The sequence below is a fragment of the Aquarana catesbeiana genome, linkage group LG08, assembly GCF_042186555.1.
Source record: "Aquarana catesbeiana isolate 2022-GZ linkage group LG08, ASM4218655v1, whole genome shotgun sequence".
In the NCBI taxonomy this organism is placed as follows: Eukaryota; Metazoa; Chordata; class Amphibia; order Anura; family Ranidae; genus Aquarana; species Aquarana catesbeiana.
In genome coordinates, this window is record NC_133331.1 from 290,744,061 (window position 1) to 290,765,335 (window position 21,275).

At 47.8% G+C, this 21,275-nt stretch overlaps 2 protein-coding genes across 2 annotated transcripts in view; both read right to left on the reverse strand.

Moving 5' to 3' along the window:
* Positions 1 to 4,208: 4,208 nt before the first annotated feature.
* Positions 4,209 to 21,275, reverse strand: part of LOC141106794 (uncharacterized) — a 29,075-nt gene continuing 12,008 nt past the window's right edge. The window contains exons 10-13 of the mRNA XM_073597722.1: positions 10,035 to 10,262; positions 9,336 to 9,470; positions 9,126 to 9,249; positions 4,209 to 7,439 (exon numbers count right to left, since the gene is read on the reverse strand). Of these exons, the coding sequence (XP_073453823.1) occupies positions 5,464 to 7,439; positions 9,126 to 9,249; positions 9,336 to 9,470; positions 10,035 to 10,262 (2,463 nt within the window). The 3' untranslated portion in view covers positions 4,209 to 5,463. The remainder of the gene's footprint in view (positions 7,440 to 9,125; positions 9,250 to 9,335; positions 9,471 to 10,034; positions 10,263 to 21,275) is intronic.
* Positions 14,614 to 18,778, reverse strand: LOC141104853 (uncharacterized). Its single transcript, XM_073594636.1, has 7 exons — positions 18,681 to 18,778; positions 18,292 to 18,585; positions 17,987 to 18,157; positions 17,777 to 17,900; positions 17,342 to 17,475; positions 17,118 to 17,256; positions 14,614 to 16,185 (listed from the first exon to the last, which is right to left on the reverse strand). The coding sequence occupies exons 2-7, from the start codon at positions 18,403 to 18,405 to the stop codon at positions 15,419 to 15,421; spliced, it is 1,449 nt and encodes a 482-aa protein (XP_073450737.1). The 5' UTR covers positions 18,406 to 18,585; positions 18,681 to 18,778; the 3' UTR covers positions 14,614 to 15,418.

Consider the following 21,275-nt stretch of genomic DNA (forward strand, 5'->3'; position numbering starts at 1 on the left):
CATGTGGTAAGCAAAAATATTTGGGTCCATTGTGGAATTCTAAGATGATCAGTTATTGAGTGCCAAGAAACCCATCACCACACCAATACACGACCATCAGGCTGAACCACACCAACACCAGAGGCTGCAGAGACACAGTCACAGAGGAGAGGGGAGGGGGAGAGGCTGCAGAGACACAGTCACAGAGGAGAGGGGAGGGGGAGAGGCTGTAGAGACACAGTCACACAGGAGAGGGGAGGAGGGAGAGGCTGCAGAGACACAGTCACGCAGGAGAGGGGAGAGGAAGGGAGAGGCTGCAGAGACACAGTCACAGAGGAGAGGGGAAGGGGAGAGGCTGCAGAGACACAGTCACAGAGGAGAGGGGAGGGGGAGAGGCTGCAGAGACACAGTCACAGAGGAGAGGGGAAGGGGAGAGGCTGCAGAGACACAGTCACAGAGGAGAGGGGAAGGGGAGAGGCTGCAGAGACACAGTCACAGAGGAGAGGGGAAGGGGAGAGGCTGCAGAGACACAGTCACACAGGAGAGGGGAGGGGGAGAGGCTGAAGACACAGTCACACAGGAGAGGGGAGGGAGAGAGGCTGCAGAGAATCAGTTCCAGAGAAGAAGGGAGGGGGAGAAGCTGCAGAGACACAGTCCCAGAGAAGAGGGGAGGGGGGAGAGGCTGCAGAGACACAGTCACACAGGAGAGGGGAGGAGGGAGAGGCTTCAAGGACACAGTCACACAAGAGAGGGGAGAGGGAGAGGCTGCAGAGACACAGTCACGCAGGAGAGGGGAGGAGTGAGAGGCTGCAGAGACACAGCCACACAGGAGAGGGGAGAGGGAGAGGCTGCAGAGACACAGTCACGCAGGAGAGGGGAGGAGTGAGAGGCTACAGAGACAAAGTCACACAGGAGAGGGGAGAGGGAGAGGGTGCAGAGACACAGTCACACAGGAGAGGAGGGGGAGAGGCTGCAGAGACACAGTCACACAGGTGAGGAGAGGGGGGAGAGGCTGCAGAGACACAGTCACACAGGAGAGGGGAGAGGGAGAGGCTGCAGAGACACAGTCCCACAGGAGAGGGGAGGAGGAGAGGCTGCAGAGACACAGTCACACAGGAGAGGGGAGGAGGAGAGGCTGCAGAGACACAGTCACACAGGAGAGGGGAGGAGGAGAGGCTGCAGAGACACAGTCACACAGGAGAGGGGAGGGGGAGAGGCTGCAGAGACACAGTCACACAGGAGAGGAGAGGGGGGAGAGGCTGCAGAGACACAGTCACACAGGAGAGGGGAGGGGGAGAGGCTGCGGAGACACAGTCACACAGGAGAGGGGAGGGGGAGAGGCTGCAGAGACACAGTCACACAGGAGAGGGGAGGGGGAGATGCTGCAGAGACACAGTCACACAGGAGAGGGGAGAGAGAGAGGCTGCAGAGACACAGTCACGCAGGAGAGGGGAGGAGTGAGAGGCTACAGAGACAAAGTCACACAGGAGAGGGGAGAGGGAGAGGGTGCAGAGACACAGTCACACAGGAGAGGAGGGGGAGAGGCTGCAGAGACACAGTCACACAGGTGAGGAGAGGGGGGAGAGGCTGCAGAGACACAGTCACACAGGAGAGGGGAGAGGGAGAGGCTGCAGAGACACAGTCCCACAGGAGAGGGGAGGAGGAGAGGCTGCAGAGACACAGTCACACAGGAGAGGGGAGGAGGAGAGGCTGCAGAGACACAGTCACACAGGAGAGGGGAGGGGGAGAGGCTGCAGAGACACAGTCACACAGGAGAGGGGAGGGGGAGAGGCTGCAGAGACACAGTCACACAGGAGAGGGGAGGGGGAGAGGCTGCAGAGACACAGTCACACAGGAGAGGGGAGGGGGAGAGGCTGAAGACACAGTCCCAGAGAAGAGGGGAGGGGGAGAGGCTGCAGATACACAGTCACACAGGAGAGGGGAGAGGGAGAGGCTGCAGAGAATCAGTCCCAGAGAAGAGGGGAGGGGGGAGAAGCTGCAGAGACACAGTCACACAGGAGAGGGGAGGGGGAGAGGCTGCAGAGACACAGTCACACAGGAGAGGGGAGGAGGAGAGGCTGCAGAGACACAGTCACACAGGAGAGGAGAGGGGAGAGTCTGTAAAAGTCTGTAGAAGTAAAAACACAGAATAGTCTTTATTGTAAACTGAATCCATTAGACGTAGTAGATTACATACTAAAGCGTTCCATTTCAAACTCAAAATACAAACAGATTTTCTTATGAATAAAATGACAGTCGAATGTTTATCCAGGTGCCACCATCCAGAACCATAAGGGGCTTTGACCTTCCTCGGACTGGTAGGCCCAATATCTCTATAGGAAATGTTTACTTTGAGTGCAAAATACATCCCTTCCAACAATATGGTCCCAGGTCCTGGGACACTTTTATTCCAACCTCTGGTCTTCATTTCATCCTCTCCAAAAAGACACCAACTTTCTAGGTTGGTCCTTCTCAGACCCCACACTAAATTGACCAAGACCATCCACTCACAGCCCCACAATCAATGCCTTTTTGAGTTGATGTGGATGTGTAAGAACTCAAAAAAGGGGTGATGCTGCAATCCCAGGACATGGCTCTGTACACAGAAAAGGTAGGATAGGGGGGTTTATCCGGGACAACTGGCATGTATGAAAATAGCTGGCCCCAGGGGCTGGCAAATTGGGTTCCTTGTCATTTTATGGCACTCCAATATGCAGACACCTTCTCAGTCAGATGGGTCAACCCCACCCCTCTGACCTCCTAAAACTCGCTATTGGCCCATTACTGCGATAGGTGGTGTCAACAGAATATAGTGAGGCAGGAGGAGGGTCAAGAGTTGAATATGGTGGAAATTGAGCCCGGGACCTCCTGCTTTGTAGTGTCTTGCTTTACCCCGGTGCAAAGAAGACCGGGAGGAGTTTGTTTTATGGTTTGCTTGTTATAAACGTTCACTTTTTAAACTGATCTCCTGAAAAACCAACCAAGACGCTGTGTCTTTGAACTTGATAGAATATTTGACTACTCCAGGAAGAGTCAATTTACTAGCATGGCCAATGATTTAAAGGGGGGGTAAAAGGGTGGAGGTCTGAGATGTAATGGGGGAACTGTGGACACTGAAGTAAAGGGAGGCTGATATGTGAAGGGGGACTGAGGAGAGTGATGTAAAGGGGGGACTGTGATGAAAAGGGGGGTTATGATGTGAAGGGGGACTGAGGACACTGATGTAAAGGGGGGGCTGTGATGTGCAGGGGGGACCGAGGAAACTAATCTAAAGGGGAGAGGGGTTGGCTGTGAAGGGGGACCGAGGACACTGATGTAAATGGGGGGCTGTGATGTGAAGGGGGACTAAGAGCACTGATGTAAAGGGGAGGGGACTGTGATGTGAAAGGGGACTGAGGGCACTGATGTAAAGGGGGGACTGTGATGTGAAGGGGGACTAAGGGCACTGATGTAAAGTGGAGGGGGTATGATGCGCAGGGGGACTGAGGACACTGATGTATTGTGGGGGCTGTGATGTAAAGGGGACGGAGGACATTGATGTAATGGGGGGGCTGTGATGTTAAAGTGGTGTTCCGGCCGAAATGATACTTTTTAAATAAAAATACCCCTATAATACACAAGCTTAATGTATTCTAGTAAAGTTAGTCTGTAAACTAAGGTCTGTTTTGTTCGTTTATAGCAGTAGTTTGTTATTTTATAAACTTACAGCAGGCCGTGGCCATCTTAAGTGTGGGCATCTGAAGCCAGACTGTATTTCTTCCTGGATCTCATCCTTGCAGATCTCGCACATGCTCAGTGCAGCACAAGCAGTGTAATAGGTTTCAGGTCAGGTTTCCATAGCAACGGCAGTTTCAGAGGAAGTTGCCGCCCCTTCCCAGAAGGCACTGCAAACAGGAAATGATGCGATGGGCCATGGCCAGGGAGGAGGAAGTGAAAAATGAATACAGCAGATATACAGTAGGTGCTGAGAAAATTTTTTTTTTAAATATCCAATTCGTTTACAATGCAGTTTAGTGAGGGATGCTGAAGAGTTGTAAAAGTGGGTGGAACTCCACTTTAAGGGGGACTGAGAACACTGATGTAATGGGGGGGCTGTGATGTTAAGGGGGACTGAGGACACTGATGTATTGGGGGGGGCTGTGATGTTAAGGGGGACTGAGGACACTGATGTATTGGGGGGGGGCTGTGATGTGAAGGGGGACTGAGGACCCTGATATAAAGGGGGGACTGTGATGTGAAGGGGGACTAAGAGCATTGATGTAAAGTGGAGGGGGTATGATGCGAAGGGGGACTGAGGACACTGATGTAAAGGGGGGACTGTGATGTGAAGGGGGACTGAGGGCACTGATGTAATGGGGGGGCTGTGATGTTAAGGGGGACAGAGGACATTGATGTAATGGGGAGACTGTGATGTGAAGGGGGACTGACAACACTGATGTAAAGGGGGGACTGTGATGTGAAGGGGGACTGAGGACACTGATGTAAAGGGGGGACTGTGATGTAAAGGGGGACTGAGGGCACTGATGTATTGGGGGGGCTGTGATGTAAAGGGGATGGAAGACATTGATGTAATGGGGGGGGCTGTGATGTTAAAGGGGACTGAGAACACTGCTGTAAAGGGGGGACTGTGATGTAAAGAGGACGGAGGACATTGATGTAATGGGGAGACTGTGATGTGAAGGGGGACTGAGAACATTACTGTAAAGTGGGGACTGTGATGTGAAGGGGGACTGAAGGCACTGATGTAAAGTGGAGGGGGGTATGATGCGAAGGGGGACTGTGATTTGAAGGGGGACTGAGGACACTAAAGGAAAGGGGGACTGTGATGTAAAGGGGAAGGAGGACATTGATGTAATGGGGGGAGGCTGTGACGTAAAGGGTCTTCACCCTTGCCTGGACATCGACTAACAAACCTTGCTTTGTGTACTGCTGTGCAGTCATGTTGGAACAGGAAGGGCCCAACCCCTGAACTCTTAAGGGGTCAGCATACCAAGACATTTTGGACAATTTCATGCTCCCAACTTTGTGGGAACAGTTTGGAGATGGCCCCTTCCTGTTCCAACATGACTGCCCACCAGGGCACAAAGCAAGGTCCATAAAGACATGGATGAGTGAGTTTTGGGTGGAGGAACTTGACTGGTCTGCACAGTCCTGACCTCAACCTGATAGATCACCTTTGGGATGAATTAGAGAGGAGACTGCGAGCCAGGCCTTCTCATCCAACATCAGTGCCTGACCTCACAAATGCTCTTCTGGAAGAATGGTCAAACATTCCCATAGACACACTCCTAAACCTTGTGGACGGCCTTCCCAGAAGAGTTGAAGCTGTTATAGCTGCAAAGGGTGGGCCAACTCAATATTGAACCCTACGGACTAAGACTGGGATGTCATTAAATTGCATGTGCGTGTAAAGGCAGGTGTCCCAATACTTTTGGTAATATAGTGTATGTATATATATATATATATATACTGTGTGTATTTCTCTCAGAGATCGTGATCTCTCTGGTGAAGATCGAGTTCGGATTTTGTGCTGAACGAATTCTCACAGTTTAAACAGGAAAAAGGAAAACTTCCCGTATGAACCTTCTGATGTTTAAGAAGATGTCCCTTCTGATTAAAACCTTTCCCGCACTCTGGACAAGAAAACGGGCGCACGCCCGTGTGAAGCCTCTCGTGCCTCAAAAGACTGGCGTTCCTGGTAAAGCATTTCCCGCACTCCGAACAGGAATAAGGAATCACGCCCACGTGCCTTCTCTGGTGTGCGAGAAGGTGCCTTTTCTGATTGAAACCCATCCCGCACTCCGAGCAGGAATACGGACGCACTCCAGCGTGAAGTCTCTTGTGCCTATTGAGATTCTCTTTCCGCGTAAAACATTTCCCGCACTCCAAACAGAAAATAGGACGCGCCATCGTGTGGCTTTTCTGGTGTCTTAGAAGGTGCCTGTTGTCGCTGAAACATTTCCCGCACTCTGAACAGGATGAAGGTCGTTCCTCTGTGTGACTTCTCTGGTGTTGAAGAAAGTCTTCTTCCTGGGTGAAACGTTTCCCGCACTCTGAACAGGAAAAAAGTTGTTCCTCTGTGTGAGTTCTCTGGTGTTGAAGAAAGTCTTCTTGCCGGGTGAAGCTTTTCCCGCACTCTGAACAGGAAAACGGCTTCTCGCCCGCGTGAATCTTCATGTGGTCAAGGAGACTTCCGTTGCGCGGAAAACTTGCGCCGCACTCAGAACACAGAAACGGCTCCTCACCAGTGTGAACTATCTGGTGTACAACAAGGGCCGACTTCGTTTTGAAAGATTTCCCGCACTCCGAACAGGAGAAGTTTTTTTTACGAGGGTGAAGTTTTTGGTGCTCCGCCAGCTGCGATAAATCTGTGAACAATCTCCCGCACTCTGGGCACGGGAAGATCCCCTCCGCGGCGTGAACGCTCTGATGCGCGCGGAGCTCGGACTCCGCTTCAAAGCACTTTCCGCACACCGAACACGCCGTCGACTGCTTGGCTATGTGGCCTTTCAAATGTCGAGCGAGGCACAGTTTCTTTCTGAAGCGTTTCCCGCACTCGTCACAGGAAAACGGCCGCTCGCCCGTGTGGGTTCGCTGGTGCATGGTGAGGTCGGGTTTTCGCGCATAGCCTTTCCCGCACTCTTCGCACATGTATGGCATTTTTTCCATGTGGGACCTCTGGTGTATGGTGAGGGTATCTCGCCGAGCGAAACATTTCCCACACTCTGAACATTTGAAGGGCGTCTCGCCGGTGTGGAGCCTGAGATGTCTCGTCAGATGAGCCTTCTCTATAAAGCACTGGCCGCAATCCGAACACACAAAAGGTCTGAGACCCGCGTGATACTTCACGTGGGTCACCAGGTCCCATTTGCTTTTGAAGGACTTCCCGCACTCTGAGCATAAGAAAGGCCGCTCTCCGGAGTGGGAACTTTGATGTCGCAGAAGGTGCGACCTCGAACTGAAGTCTTTCCCGCACTCCGAACATGAATAAGGGCGATACCCGGTGTGATATCTTTGATGCCTTGTAAGATCGGACTTCCATATGAAGGTCTTCCCACACTCTGGACATGAAAAGGGACGGTTCCTGGTGCGCGCCCTTTGACGTACGGAGAGTGAGGACTTTGCAGGAGAAGATTCGTCTTGTTTGGATCTCCGGAATATCTCACCGGTCCCCTGTGCAGCAATGTCACAAAAAGGTTCTGCGGGATCAGAAAAATCTGGGGATCCGTATACGATGTGAAGACCAGGAGGGACATTTGTCTCCATAGCTTTATCAGACAATTCCTCACGGTAAGAGGGGTCTGATAGATCTTCTGTAGGGTGATGGCTGTGAGGTAAATTGTAAGAAACGGCTTTTACATCCAGAGGAAATTGTGTAACACCATCATGTTCTTCTTCTTCTTTATATTCCTGAGGTAAAATAGGATGGCTTTCTGAAGTACTCAAAACATCAGGTGCATCTGTTGGGCAGAACATTTTTACCCAGATTAAAATAAGAGTCATTTTTTCATAGTCAGAAGTAATGCAGTTATATCAAGGAATGGAGATGGACCTTTCATATGGTGTACAGTATCTCCTCCTCATTTGTTGGGAACATGACGCTATATTGAGGAATGGAGATGGACCTTTCATACGGTGTACAGTATCTCCTCCTCATTTGTTGGGAACATGACGTTATATTGAGGAATGGAGATGGACCTTTCATACGGTGTACAGTATCTCTACCTCATTTGTTGGAAACATGACATTATATTGAGGAATGGAGATGGACCTTTCATATGGTGTACAGTATCTCCTCCTCATTTGTTGGGAACATGACATTATATTGAGGAATGGAGATGGACCTTTCATATGGTGTACAGTACCTCCTCCTCATTTGTTGGGAACATGACGTTATATTGAGGAATGGAGATGGACCTTTCATACGGTGTACAGTATCTCCTCATCATTTGTTGGAAACATGATATTATATTGCGGAATGGAGATGGACCTTTCATATGGTCTCCTCCTCATTTGTTGGGAACATGACATTATATTGAGGAATGGAGATGGACCTTTCATATGGTGTACAGTATCTCCTCCTCATTTGTTGGGAACATGACATTATATTGAGGAATGGAGATGGACCTTTCATATGGTGTACAGTATCTCCTCCTCATTTGTTGGGAACATGACATTATATTGAGGAATGGAGATGGACCTTTCATACGGTGTACAGTATCTCCTCCTCATTTGTTGGGAACATGACGTTATATTGAGGAATGGAGATGGACCTTTCATATGGTGTACAGTATCTCCTCCTCATTTGTTGGGAACATGACGTTATATTGAGGAATGGAGATGGACCTTTCATACGGTGTACAGTATCTCCTCCTCATTTGTTGGGAACATGACATTATATTGAGGAATGGAGATGGACCTTTCATATGGTGTACAGTACCTCCTCCTCATTTGTTGGGAACATGACGTTATATTGAGGAATGGAGATGGACCTTTCATACGGTGTACAGTATCTCCTCATCATTTGTTGGAAACATGATATTATATTGCGGAATGGAGATGGACCTTTCATATGGTCTCCTCCTCATTTGTTGGGAACATGACATTATATTGAGGAATGGAGATGGACCTTTCATATGGTGTACAGTATCTCCTCCTCATTTGTTGGGAACATGACATTATATTGAGGAATGGAGATGGACCTTTCATATGGTGTACAGTATCTCCTCCTCATTTGTTGGGAACATGACGTTATATTGAGGAATGGAGATGGACCTTTCATATGGTGTACAGTATCTCCTCCTCATTTGTTGGCAATATGACGTCATATTGAGGAATGGAAATGGTGTACACTATATTGGAAACAGTGGGTAGTGTGGCATATACAGAGATTGTATTCTCCTGGTGAGGAGTGGATATTGGTCTGCCACATGGTATAATTTTTACTCTTCATTTGTCTGCCATATTAGGCATTGTTGTAGGTACATTGATTATGTTCTTATGGACAGAAATGGGGATTATGAATAGTCTTTCATGCTCATGAGACATTACACGTTTATATCAAACTGCTCAAAAATTACATATTCAATTACAATTTCCCCCATTATTACGCTGGTAATTCCAGCTTTAATTTATTCTCCTCTTACCCGGTGATGTGAGGGGCGGCTGATTCTCCATCATGACGTCCTTGTAGAGATCCTTGTGTCCTTCTAAATACTCCCACTCCTCCATGGAGAAATAGACAGTGACATCCTGACACCTTATAGGAACCTGACACACACAATGATACAGTCACCATCCAGACACATCCCTTGTCTGTTACTGGATAATTTCCCAGAATTCCCGGCACCGCTCACCTCTCCTGTCAGCAGCTCCACCATCTTCTTGGTGACTTCTAACATCCTCTTGTCGTTGTTTCTTTCAGGTGTCAGGGAATGAGCTGAAGGCACTGTGATGGTCACCTGGTCACCAGACTTCACTGGAGAAAAACTCTGTAATAAGGAAAACAGTAATATTTATGTCACTCCCAGAATCCTCCTCACCTCTCCGGTCAGGTCCGTGTTTTATTAATAGAGATAAGAATGAAGTCATGTGACCTCCCAGAATCCTCCTCACCTCTCCGGTCAGGTCTTCGTTCTACTAATAGAGATAAGAGTGATGTCATGTGACCTCCCAGAATCCTCCTCACCTCTCCGGTCAGGTCTGTGTTTTATTAATAGAGATAAGAGTGATGTCATGTGACTTCCCAGAATCCTCCTCACCTCTCCGGTCAGGTCTGTGTTTTATTAATAGAGATAAGAGTGATGTCATGTGACCTCCCAGGATCCTCCTCACCTCTCCGGTCAGGTCTGTGTTTTATTAATAGAGATAAGAGTGATGTCATGTGACCTCCCAGAATCCTCCTCACCTCTCCGGTCAAGTCTGTGTTTTATTAATAGAGATAAGAGAATGATGTCATGTGACCTCCCAGAATCCTCCTCACCTCTCCGGTCAGGTCTGTGTTTTATTAATAGAGATAAGAGTGATGTCATGTGACCTCCCAGAATCCTCCTCACCTCTCCGGTCAGCAGGTAGATGATCTCCAGGGTGAGGTTTATTATCTTCACGTGACTCTGGTCCTCCTCCATTTTTGATGTGGTCTGCATAGTACATTCCAGTCTGTAGACGGATAATAACCTCAGAATTATCTGGAATGTTCTGGGATAATTATGCTTCCAGAGTTCCTCCTTAGACGTCTTCCTATACTTATTACTGACCCCGTTTTTTATGCTATAATCCAGATTCTTTTAATGTACAGTTGGATAAATGGTTCTATACTTAGACTGCACTTTCTAAAGTAAAATTCTATATTTAAATTTTTGTGTATCATCATCTGCTGGTGATAAAAGACATCACAGTGACTATGGAGGAAGAGGACGGACATGACGGGGGTTACTGGGCGTAAAAGGAAAATAATATCTTATTACCTCCTCTGCCAGTTCCATCAATGTCTCCTCTCTACTTCCTCCCAACTCACCTCTCACCCGGGAACTTCCTTTTTATACCGGACGTCACTCCCTGTCTGTAAATCATGTTCGCCCCCCTCCTGGCAGGACAGATGAATTGCAGCGGTCTATCATAGAGTGAATGCATGTTGTGTCCCAGCTGTATATTACTTATGTCATTACACATTTTGGATAAAGATCAATAAATACAGGAAACGTTCAGAACAAATGAGAAAACGTTGGAATGTCTCATGCTCAGCTCCAGAAAATATAGATGATAGTCACATGAATAAAGACTAGACATGTGCAGAGCAGAAACATTTCTTTCCTTTTCGAATAGATTTGTTGTTACTAATTTTCATTTGTTTCGGAATTCATTTAGTTTAATTTAATTTCTCTTTATTAATTTTCGAACAAGTTCCAAATTTTTGAGACGATTCGAATTCGGATCATTTGAAAAATGATGGTCCGATTCGAATTCTGTGTGAAGAATTGCTGGTCGTCAAGCAGCGGGCCGGGAAGCCGGCCACCAGGTCCTTAACCGATGAGGGCTTCCCCACTGACAGCTGAAATGTAAACAAAAGAATGGCTGCAATGAAAAAGTCAGAAAAAAAACAGCGTGGGGTCCCCCCCCCCCAAGCCATACCAAGCTCTTCGGGTATGGTATGGATTTTAAGGGGAACCCAATGCCAACATTTAAAAAAAAAAGGCGTGGGGTCCCCCCCAAAGTCCATACCAGACCCTTAACCGAGCATGCAGCCTGGCAAGCCAGGAAATGATAGGGGGACAAGCGAGCGCCCCGCCCTCTTGAATCATACCAAGCCACATGCCCTCAACATGGGGGGGTGCTTTGGAGCCCCCAAACCAAAGCACTTTGTCCACATGTTGATGGAGAAAAGGGCCTCTTCCAAACAACCCTGGCCGGTGGTTTTGAGGGTCTGTGGGCGGGGGTTTATTAGAATCTGGAAGCCCTCTTTAACAAGGAGTAAGGCTTGTGGGGAAGAAGCCCTTGTCCTCATAAAAAGGGGGACAAGCTGCTTTGGGGGGGGCAGAGCCCCCCACAGCCTCAAAGCACTCCCCCTCATGTTAAGGACATGTGGCCTTGTATGGTTCGGGAGTGGGGGGGCACTCGCTTGTCACCCCCCCTTTCCCGGACTGCATGCTCTCGAATAAGGGTCAGGTATGGATTTTGGAGGGGACTCCACGCTGTTATTCTTTTAAATTTTGGCATAGGGTTCCCCTTAAAATCCATACCAGACCTGAAGGACCTGGCATGGACTCGGGGGGGGGGGACCCTACGCTGTTTTTTTAATGACATTTTCTTTGCCGGCATTCTTTTATTTACATTTCAGCTGTCAGTAAGGAAGCCCGCTGACAGCTGATGACTCATCGGTTGTGAAGGACACAGTGACCGGCTTCCCAGCCCACTCTCCTTAACAACCAGCTATTCTTCACACAGAATTCGAATAGGTCGATCATTTTTCAACCAATCCGATTTAGAATCGTTCCAAAAATTTGTAATTCGTTAGATAATGAATAAATAAAACAAAATTCGTTACTATTTCACTTGGAAATTCGGATACATCCAAATAACCAAAAATTTGTCTGAATTTATTTACGGACCGAAATGAATTGCACATGTCTAATAAAGACATCAGTCCATCCAGTTCAACCAGTGTGTGATAGCTCTACGAATTCCCATATCCCTGTATATTGTGTTCAATAAGATGTCCTTCAAATAATTTTTTGAAATCAGCAACATTATCTATTGCAACCACCGATTGTGGAAGGGAGTTCCATACTCACTGCTCTAACAGTAAAGAAAAAAAAAAAAAAAAACCCTTACGCAGTTTAAGGTTGAACCTTTTCTCCTCCAACTACATTCAGTGGCCATGTGTCTTCTTAAGGGACCTGAGACTGAATAGTTTCCTTTCAATGTTGGAATCACCATTATGATATATTCGTATATCGCTATCATATCTCCTATTAAGCGTCTCTTCTCCAGGGAGAATAAGTTTAATGTTTGTAGTTGTTCCTCGTAATTGAGGTCCACCAAAACTGAGGTCCTCCATCCTCCATAACTGAGATCCTCCAACCTCCATAACTGAGAACCTCCACCCTCCATAACAGAGGTCCTCCATCCTCCATAACTGAGGTCCTCCACCCTTCATAACTGAGGTCTTCCATCCTCTATAACTGAGATCCTCCACCCTTTATAACTGAGGTCCTCCACCCTTCATAACTGAGGTCCTCCATAACTGAGGTCCTCCACCCTTCATAACTGAGGTTCTCCATCCTTCATAACTGAGGTCCTCCACCGTTCATAACTGAGGTCATTCACCCTTCATAACTGAGGTCTCCACCCTCCATAACAGAGGTCCTCCATCCTCCATAACTGAGGTCCTCCACCCTTCATAACTGAGGTCTTCCATCCTCCATAACTGAGATCCTCCACCCTTTATAACTGAGCTCCTCCACCCTTCATAACTGAGGTCCTCCACCCTTCATAACTGAGGTCCTCCATCCTTCATAACTGAGGTCCTCCACCGTTCATAACTGAGGTCCTTCACCCTTCATAACTGAGGTCCTCCACCCTTCATAACTGAGGTCTCCACCCTCCATAACTGAGGCTCTCCACCCTCCATAACTGAGGTCCTCCACCCTTCATAACTGAGGTCCTCCATCCTCCATAACTGGACAGAATACTCCAGCTGTGACCGAACCAGAGTTTGATGAAGCGGCAGGATTATCGTTTTATCTCTTGAATAAATACTTTTTTTAATGCATGCCAATACTCTACTGGCAAGGGAAGATATGTGCAGCTGTAGGGAGTGAGGGGAAGGTATATACAGCTGTAGGGAGTGAAGGGAAGGTCAGTATATACAGCTGTAGGGAGTGAAGGGAAGGTCAGTATATATAGCTGTAGGGAGTGAAGAGAAGGTCAGTATATACAGCTGTAGGGAGTGAAAAGAAGGTGAGTATGTGCAGCTGGTGGGGAAGCTCCTATGGTACAGAACTTTCCAGTTTTTATATTAAAATCAAGACCATGAAACTCGAAATATGCCGGGACCACCCATCATGCCCACTTTACTAGTTGGCCCTGCCCAGACTCTGCCTCTATATATATGTGGGGGCTACCTACTCCCTCCCTGATCCCTGTAATTATTTGTCGTTTTTTAAGTTACTGCACATATACAGTAACCAAAAAAAGGTTGCTACTGTGATTTCTGGGCCAAGATGCGGGACTGTCCCAGCAAATCCAGGACACAGCATCAGCGGGTTTGAGGGCCAAGATGCGGGACTGTCCCAGCAAATCAGGGACACAGCATCAGCAGGTTAGAGGGCCAATATGCAGGACTGTCCCAGCAAATCCGGGACACAGCATCAGTGGGTTAGAGGGCCAAGATGCGGGACTGTCCCAGCAAATCCAGGACACAGAGTCAGTGGGTTAGAGGGCCAATATGCGGGACTGTCCCAGCAAATCCGGGACACAGCATCAGCAGGCTAGAGGGCCAAGATGCGGGACTGTCCTATCAAATCAGGGACACAGCATCAGCGGGTTTGAGGGCCAAGATGCGGGACTGTCCCAACAAATCAGGGACACAGCATTAGCGGGCTAGAGGGCCAAGATGCAGGACTGTCCCAGCAAATCCGGGACACAGCATCAGCGGGTTAGAGGGCCAAGATGCGGGACTGTCCCAGCAAATCCGGGACACAGCATCAGCGGGTTAGAGGGCCAATATGTGGGACTATCCCAGCAAATCTGGGGCACAGCGTCAGCGGGCTAGAGGGGCCAAGATGCGGGACTGTCCCATCAAATCCGGGACACAGCATTAGCGGGTTAGAGGGCCAAGATGCGGGACTGTCCCAGCAAATCGGGGACACAGCATCAGTGGGTTAGAGGGCCAATACGCAGGACTGTCCAAATCTGGGACACAGCGTCAGCGGGTTAGAGGGCCAAGATGCGGGACTGTCCCAGCAAATCCGGGACACAGCATCAGCAGGTTAGAGGACCAAAATGCAGAACCGTCCCAGCAAATCCGGGACAGTCGGCATGTATGCCGGTAAGGAAGCATATTACAGTCAGGAGCTCATTCATCCCACCTTTACATGAAAAAACTCGTTCACACAATGTAAAAAAAAAGCTTTATACAACAATTGGTGTATGAACAGAAAATTACAACTTATACCATGCAAGTGTCTATTTACTGATGTAGAATTAGATTTTTATAGGTTTTATTCCATGTGAAACATTTCCCGCACATCTTCCTGCCAGCATGGCAGAATTCTGATGTACAGTTAGATTTTTTTTTTTTTCCATGTGAAACACTTCCCACACATTTTGTTTGCCAACATGGCAGAATTCTGATGCAGAACCATTTTTTTTTAATGTGAAACATTTCCCGCACTTCTTTCTGCCAGCATGGATCAATTCTGATGTAGAATTTTTATGGGGCGTTGTTTCCCACACGTTTCTGCCAGGAGAATTATGATATAGAAATAGATGTTTTTTTTTAAGTGAAACATTTCCCGCACTTTCATCTTTCCACCAGTGTGGAGTTTGACATTCAAAGGTTTCCTCTATGTGAAAAATATTAGTTGTACTCAGGACATGGGAGGGGTTTCTGGCCAGTGTGAGTCCTTCTGTGCAAAACGAATAGTGATATATATATATAATTTTTTCAATAACAGTTTCCCGCACTCCAAGCGGGAAAAGATTGTGTTGCTGGTGCCGACTCTGTGGCCTACAGCAAATTTGGATCTTTCTTTCTCCGAACTTTCTTCAACATGGACCTTCAAATGCTGGGCAAAATAAAATTCCCAACATAAGCTTTTTCCTCACTCTGATAAGTAAACCTTTTCACAATGAACCTTTCCCGCACTCTGTATTTGCATGGCATGACTATTCCATTTGTGTTTGTTGGTGCTTGTTTCATCGCCATGAAAGGTTTCCCTCACTCTGCACCCGCGTATGATATTTGGTCTGTGTGCGTCTTCTGGTGCGCAGTGAGATTGTTTTTCCTCGTGTAACACTTCCCGCACTCCGAACATGAAAAAGTCTCGCCTGTGTGAACCCTGAAATGGCTCGTCAGATGAGTCTTGCGTTTAAAACGTTGCCCGCACTCCGAGCAGCCATAGGGCCTCTCCTCTCTGTGACTCGTCTGATGCATGACGAGGTCAACCTTCTCTCTGAAAACTTTCCCGCACTCGGAACACGTACAGAGACTCACGCCGGTGTGCCGCCTCTCGTGTTTCAGCAGGCCGAACTTCCACGTAAAGGATTTGCCGCACTCCGAGCACGAATATGGGCGCACCCCGGAGTGCTGTTGCTGATGCCTAATGAGAACCGATTTCGAAGTGAAACATTTTCCGCACTGCAAGCATGGGAAGGGGCGCTCGCCGCTGTGTAGTCTCTGGTGTAGGACGAAACGGGACCGCACTCCGAAAAATTTATTGCATATAGAACATCTATAGCCAACATTACGAGGTTCCTCAGGACGACACACACCCGGGGGTGGTTCCACCACGGGAGGTAAAGTTAGGTTGATAATGTGTGATTTATCAGAAGACTCATCGGTATCGGTTGATCGGTCTCCATTGGAAGGTCTTTGAGTGATGGGACCTTCTTTGTGAGGATCTTGTGCCATGACGTTATCTGCCGCCTTATAATATGAGGCTAAAATGAGATGTTCTTCTGAGGTGTCCTGAACATCTGCTCCATCTGATAAGAAAGGAAAAAACATGAAAATATCATTTTGAGGAAATTGGGTCACTTATTTGTTGGGAACATGACATTATATTGAGGAATGGAGATGGACCTTTCATATGATGTACAGTATCTCCTCCTCATTTGTTGGGAACATGACGTTATATTGAGGAATGGAGATGGACCTTTCATATGGTGTACAGTATCTCCACCTCATTTGTTGGGAACATGACATTATATTGAGGAATGGAGATGGACCTTTCATATGGTGTACAGTATCTCCTCATTTGTTGGGAACATGACGTTATATTGAGGAATGGAGATGGACCTTTCATATGGTGTACAGTATCTCCTCCTCATTTGTTGGGAACATGACGTTATATTGAGGAATGGAGATGGACCTTTCATATGGTGTACAGTATCTCCACCTCATTTGTTGGGAACATGACGTTACATTGAGGAATGGAGATGGACCTTTCATATGGTGTACAGTATCTCCACCTCATTTGTTGGGAACATGACATTATATTGAGGAATGGAGATGGACCTTTCATATGGTGTACAGTATCTCCACCTCATTTGTTGGGAACATGACATTATATTGAGGAATGGAGATGGACCTTTCATATGGTGTACAGTATCTCCTCCTCATTTGTTGGGAACATGACATTATATTGAGGAATGGAGATGGACCTTTCATATGGTGTACAGTATCTCCTCCTCATTTGTTGGGAACATGACATTATATTGAGGAATGGAGATGGACCTTTCATATGGTGTACAGTATCTCCTCCTCATTTGTTAGGAACATGACATTATATTGAGGAATGGAGATGGACCTTTTATATGGTGTACAGTATCTTCTCCTCATTTGTTGGCAACATGACGTTATATTAATGATGGGTATGCAACTGTTTACTGGACCCGTTTCTGCATTTGATACTCACCTGTGCTAAGATCTAGAGAAGACTCCTTCCCTGTCATTGTCACTATCATCCCAACCTCCTCCATAGACTGCCGATCACCCCTCAAATGTGTCTCTTCTTCCTCTTTAACCCAAGCTTTTATATCCATATCTTCTTCACACTATAGAAACACAGAGTATTAAATGCAAATAGTAGGTGCAATAAATGGTACAGGGTTATAACTGAAGTTCTAGAACTTTATCTACCTGATGATGATGAGGGATGGTGTGACCTTCCTGTGTGGAATCCCAGGAATAGAAATGTCGGGGACATCTCTCTGGTGGGTTTTTGTAACTCAATGGCTCCACAATGATGTCCTTGTAGAGATCACAGCATCCTCCTGAAAAGTCATCAATAAAACTATTAAATTCTGGATATGAAGTAAGATGTCTCTTTGATTGATTCTGAATGTCATCACCATATGCTGGAAAGAACAAAGTAGTGGTCTCATATAGCTGTGACATTCAATTTGAAACAACCATATAGAGATGGACCTTTTGTATGGTGTACAGTATCTCCTCTACATTTGTTGGGAACATGACATTATATTGAGGAATGGAGATGGACCTTCTATATGGTGATGAGGGATCTAGGTGGAGTCTCCAAATTGCTTTCACCTTCACAATAAAGTCTCCTCTTACCCGGTGATGTGAGGGGCGGCTGATTGTCCATCATGACGTCCTTGTAGAGATCCTTGTGTCCTTCTAAATACTCCCACTCCTCCATGGAGAAATAGACGGTGATATCCTGACACCTTATAGGAACCTGACACACACAATGATACAGTCACCATCCAGACACATCCCTTGTCTGTTACTGGATAATGTCCCAGAATTCCCAACACTGCTCACCTCTCCTGTCAGCAGCTCCATCATCTTCTTGGTGACTTCTAGAATCTTCTGCATGTTGTGCTTTTCAGGTATTTGGTAGTGAGGTGTAGACGTTGTGATATCAGGTGGACCATGGAAGAGACTGTTGGGTGCCCATTGTTCACTAGAGGTCTTCTTCACCACTTCAAAGTCCTGTGGAAATGAAAAATACAATATGAGTGATCCCTACTTACCATCCCAGAATCCTCCTCACCTCTCCAGTCAGGTCTGTGTTTTATTAATAGAGATAAGAGTGATGTCATGTGACCTCCCAGAATCCTCCTCACCTCTCCGGTCAGCAGGTAGATGATCTCCAGGGTGAGGTTTAGTATCCTCTCAGTCATGTGACTCCCATCGCTGTCCTTGTTAGGACTCCTTCCTGTGTCCGCGATGAGTGTCATTGCTTGCCAGATGTTGCCCGTGACAGGCAGACCTAAGGCAAAGGTGGAGGTGGTGGAAGGGGACTTATTGGGGAGAAGTCTGGTTCTGCAGGACAAAACAATGGTGGGGAATGGCTGGAGCTCCCCTTTATGGCATCACCAAACCGATTAGCACAGGCTCACTTCCATACAACAGGATACCTGATAGGAGAAGACATCACAGTGACTATGGAGGAAGAGGACGGAACATGACGGGGGGGTTTACTGGGTATAAATAGAAAATAAGATCTTATTACCTCCTCTTCTGCCAGTTCCTGCAATGTCTCCTCTCCACTTCCTCCTGACTCACCTCTCACCCGGAACTTCCTGTCTGTATATGAAGTCACTTCCTGTCTGTAACCCGCATCATTGTCCGTGTTTCATCACATTGGGCGTCCCGTCAGAATTGGTAACGGAAGTGACGTTCTGTCGCCGCCATCTTGCTACACCACCGCACTCCTCCACAGTAAGGATACACTGAGAAGGCGGCAAGCGGACATCTTGTTACACCCACTGGAGTTTTGCATTTCCATATCTCCCAACTTTTTGAGATGGGAATTAGGGACACCTATCAGCAGAAGTATGCACGCCCCCTTAAAGGAGAATTGTACAAAAAACAAGATTGGTTAAACACACAAGTGCTTTTTAACCACTACTATTCCTTTATATTGGCTTTTGGAATTTACAAATGCAGCAATTTAGAAATCAGATGAAAGGTTTAGCACTGAAAAACACTTTTTGATAGATAAAAAGTGCATTTTATATACAACTATATAGATCAGACCAAAATGAGGGACAAATGAGGAGGAAAGAGGGACAGGGGGACATTGCTCCAAATCAGGGACAGTCCCTCGGAATCAGGGACAGTTGGAAGCTGTGGGGACAGTCCCTCGGAATCAGGGGCAGTTGGGAGCTCTGGGGACAGTCCCTCGGAATCAGGGACAGTTGGGAGCTCTGGGGACAGAGCCTCGGAATCAGGGACAGTTGGGAGCTCTGGGGACAGAGCCTCGGAATCAGGGACAGTTGGGAGCTCTGGGGACAGAGCCTCGGAATCAGGGGCAGTTGGGAGCTATGGGGACAGACCCTCGGAATCAGGGACAGTTGGGAGCTATGGGGACAGTCCCTCAGAATCAGGGACAGTTGGGAGCTATGGGGACAGTCCCTCAGAATCAGGGACAGTTGGGAGCTATGGGAACAGTCCCTCGGAATCAGGGACAGTTGGGAGCTATGGGGACAGTCCCTCGGAATCAGGGACAGTTGGGAGCTATGGGGACAGTCCCTCAGGATCAGGGACAGTTGGGAGCTATGGGGACAGACTCTCGGAATCAGGGACAGTTGGGAGTTAAGGGGACAGTCCCTCGGAATCAGGGACAGTTGGGAGCTATGGGGACAGTCCCTCGGAATCAGAGACAGTTGGGAGCTCTGGGGACAGACCCTCCGAATCAGGGACAGTTGGGAGCTATGGGGACAGAAGCTCGGAATCAGGGACAGTTGAGAGCTCTGGGGACAGAGCCTCGGAATCAGGGACAGTTGGGAGCTCTGGGGACAGAGCCTCGGAATCAGGGACAGTTGGGAGCTCTGGGGACAGAGCCTCGGAATCAGGGGCAGTTGGGAGCTATGGGGACAGACCCTCGGAATCAGGGACAGTTGGGAGCTATGGGGACAGTCCCTCAGAATCAGGGACAGTTGGGAGCTATGGGAACAGTCCCTCGGAATCAGGGACAGTTGGGAGCTATGGGAACAGTCCCTCGGAATCAGGGACAGTTGGGAGCTATGGGAACAGTCCCTCGGAATCAGGGACAGTTGGGAGCTATGGGGACAGTCCCTCAGGATCAGGGACAGTTGGGAGCTATGGGGACAGACTCTCGGAATCAGGGACAGTTGGGAGCTCTGGGGACAGTCCCTCGGAATCAGGGACAGTTGGGAGCTATGGGGACAGTCCCTCGGAATCAGGGACAGTTGGGAGCTCTGGGGACAGTCCCTCGGAATCAGGGACAGTTGGGAGCTCTGGGGACAGTCCCTCGGAAACAGGGACAGTTGGGAGCTATGGGGTCAGTCCCTCGGAATCAGGGACAGTTGGGAGCTATGCATTTCACGCTTATTTTTAACAGTAAACTCAGCTTATAAATACAGAATTTCACTTTATAACCTCAGTTTACTGTTAAAAATAAGTGTGAAAAGCAAGGCTCTGGTGGGTGTAGCAAGATGTCCGCTTTCCCCCTCCTCAGTGTATCCTTACAGTGGAGGAGTGCGGGGTGTAGCAAGATGGTGGCGACGGAACGTCACTTCCGTTACACATTCTGACAGGTCGCCTAATGCGACGGAACATCCTGTGTTTACCCGACATCACTTCCTGTCTGGTCTCCCCCTTCTGGTGAGAGAGAGGAAGTGCAGTGTTCTAGCAATAGAACAGATGGATGTTCTGCCGTACCAATGAGTATGTGCAACTGGATTGAGCAAATGGGAAGATGAGTATGTGCATTAGGATGGTGCAAAGGGAAGATGAGCATGTGCGCAGCTGGATGGTGCAAAAGGGAAGATGAGTATGCACAGCTGTAATAAGCAAAGGGAAGATTAGTATATGCAACTGGGTTGAGCAACGGAAAAATAAGTATGTGCAGCTAGATGGTGCAAAAGGTTAGATGAGTATGTGCAGCTGGATTAAGCAAGGGTAAGAAAAGTATTTGCAACTGGGTTGAGCAAAAGGAACTATGGAGTATGTGCAGCTGGAGGGAGTGATGAGAGGATGAGTATGTGCAGCTCGAGGAGCAAAGAGAAGATGAGCATGTGCAGCTGGAGGGAGCATTGGAAGGATGAGTATGTGCAGCTGGTTGTGGAGTGAATTGTGATTT

Coding starts and splice junctions, on each gene's coding strand:
- LOC141104853 (XM_073594636.1), bottom strand. CDS start 18,405: ATGACACTCATCGCGGACACAGGAAGGAGTCCTAACAAGGACAGCGAT. Junction 18,158..18,291: donor TCTACCTGCTGACCGGAGAG/GTGAGGAGGATT, acceptor TCATTTCCACAG/GACTTTGAAGTGGTGAAGAA. Junction 16,186..17,117: donor TTCTCTAGATCTTAGCACAG/GTGAGTATCAAA, acceptor CTTTCTTATCAG/ATGGAGCAGATGTTCAGGAC.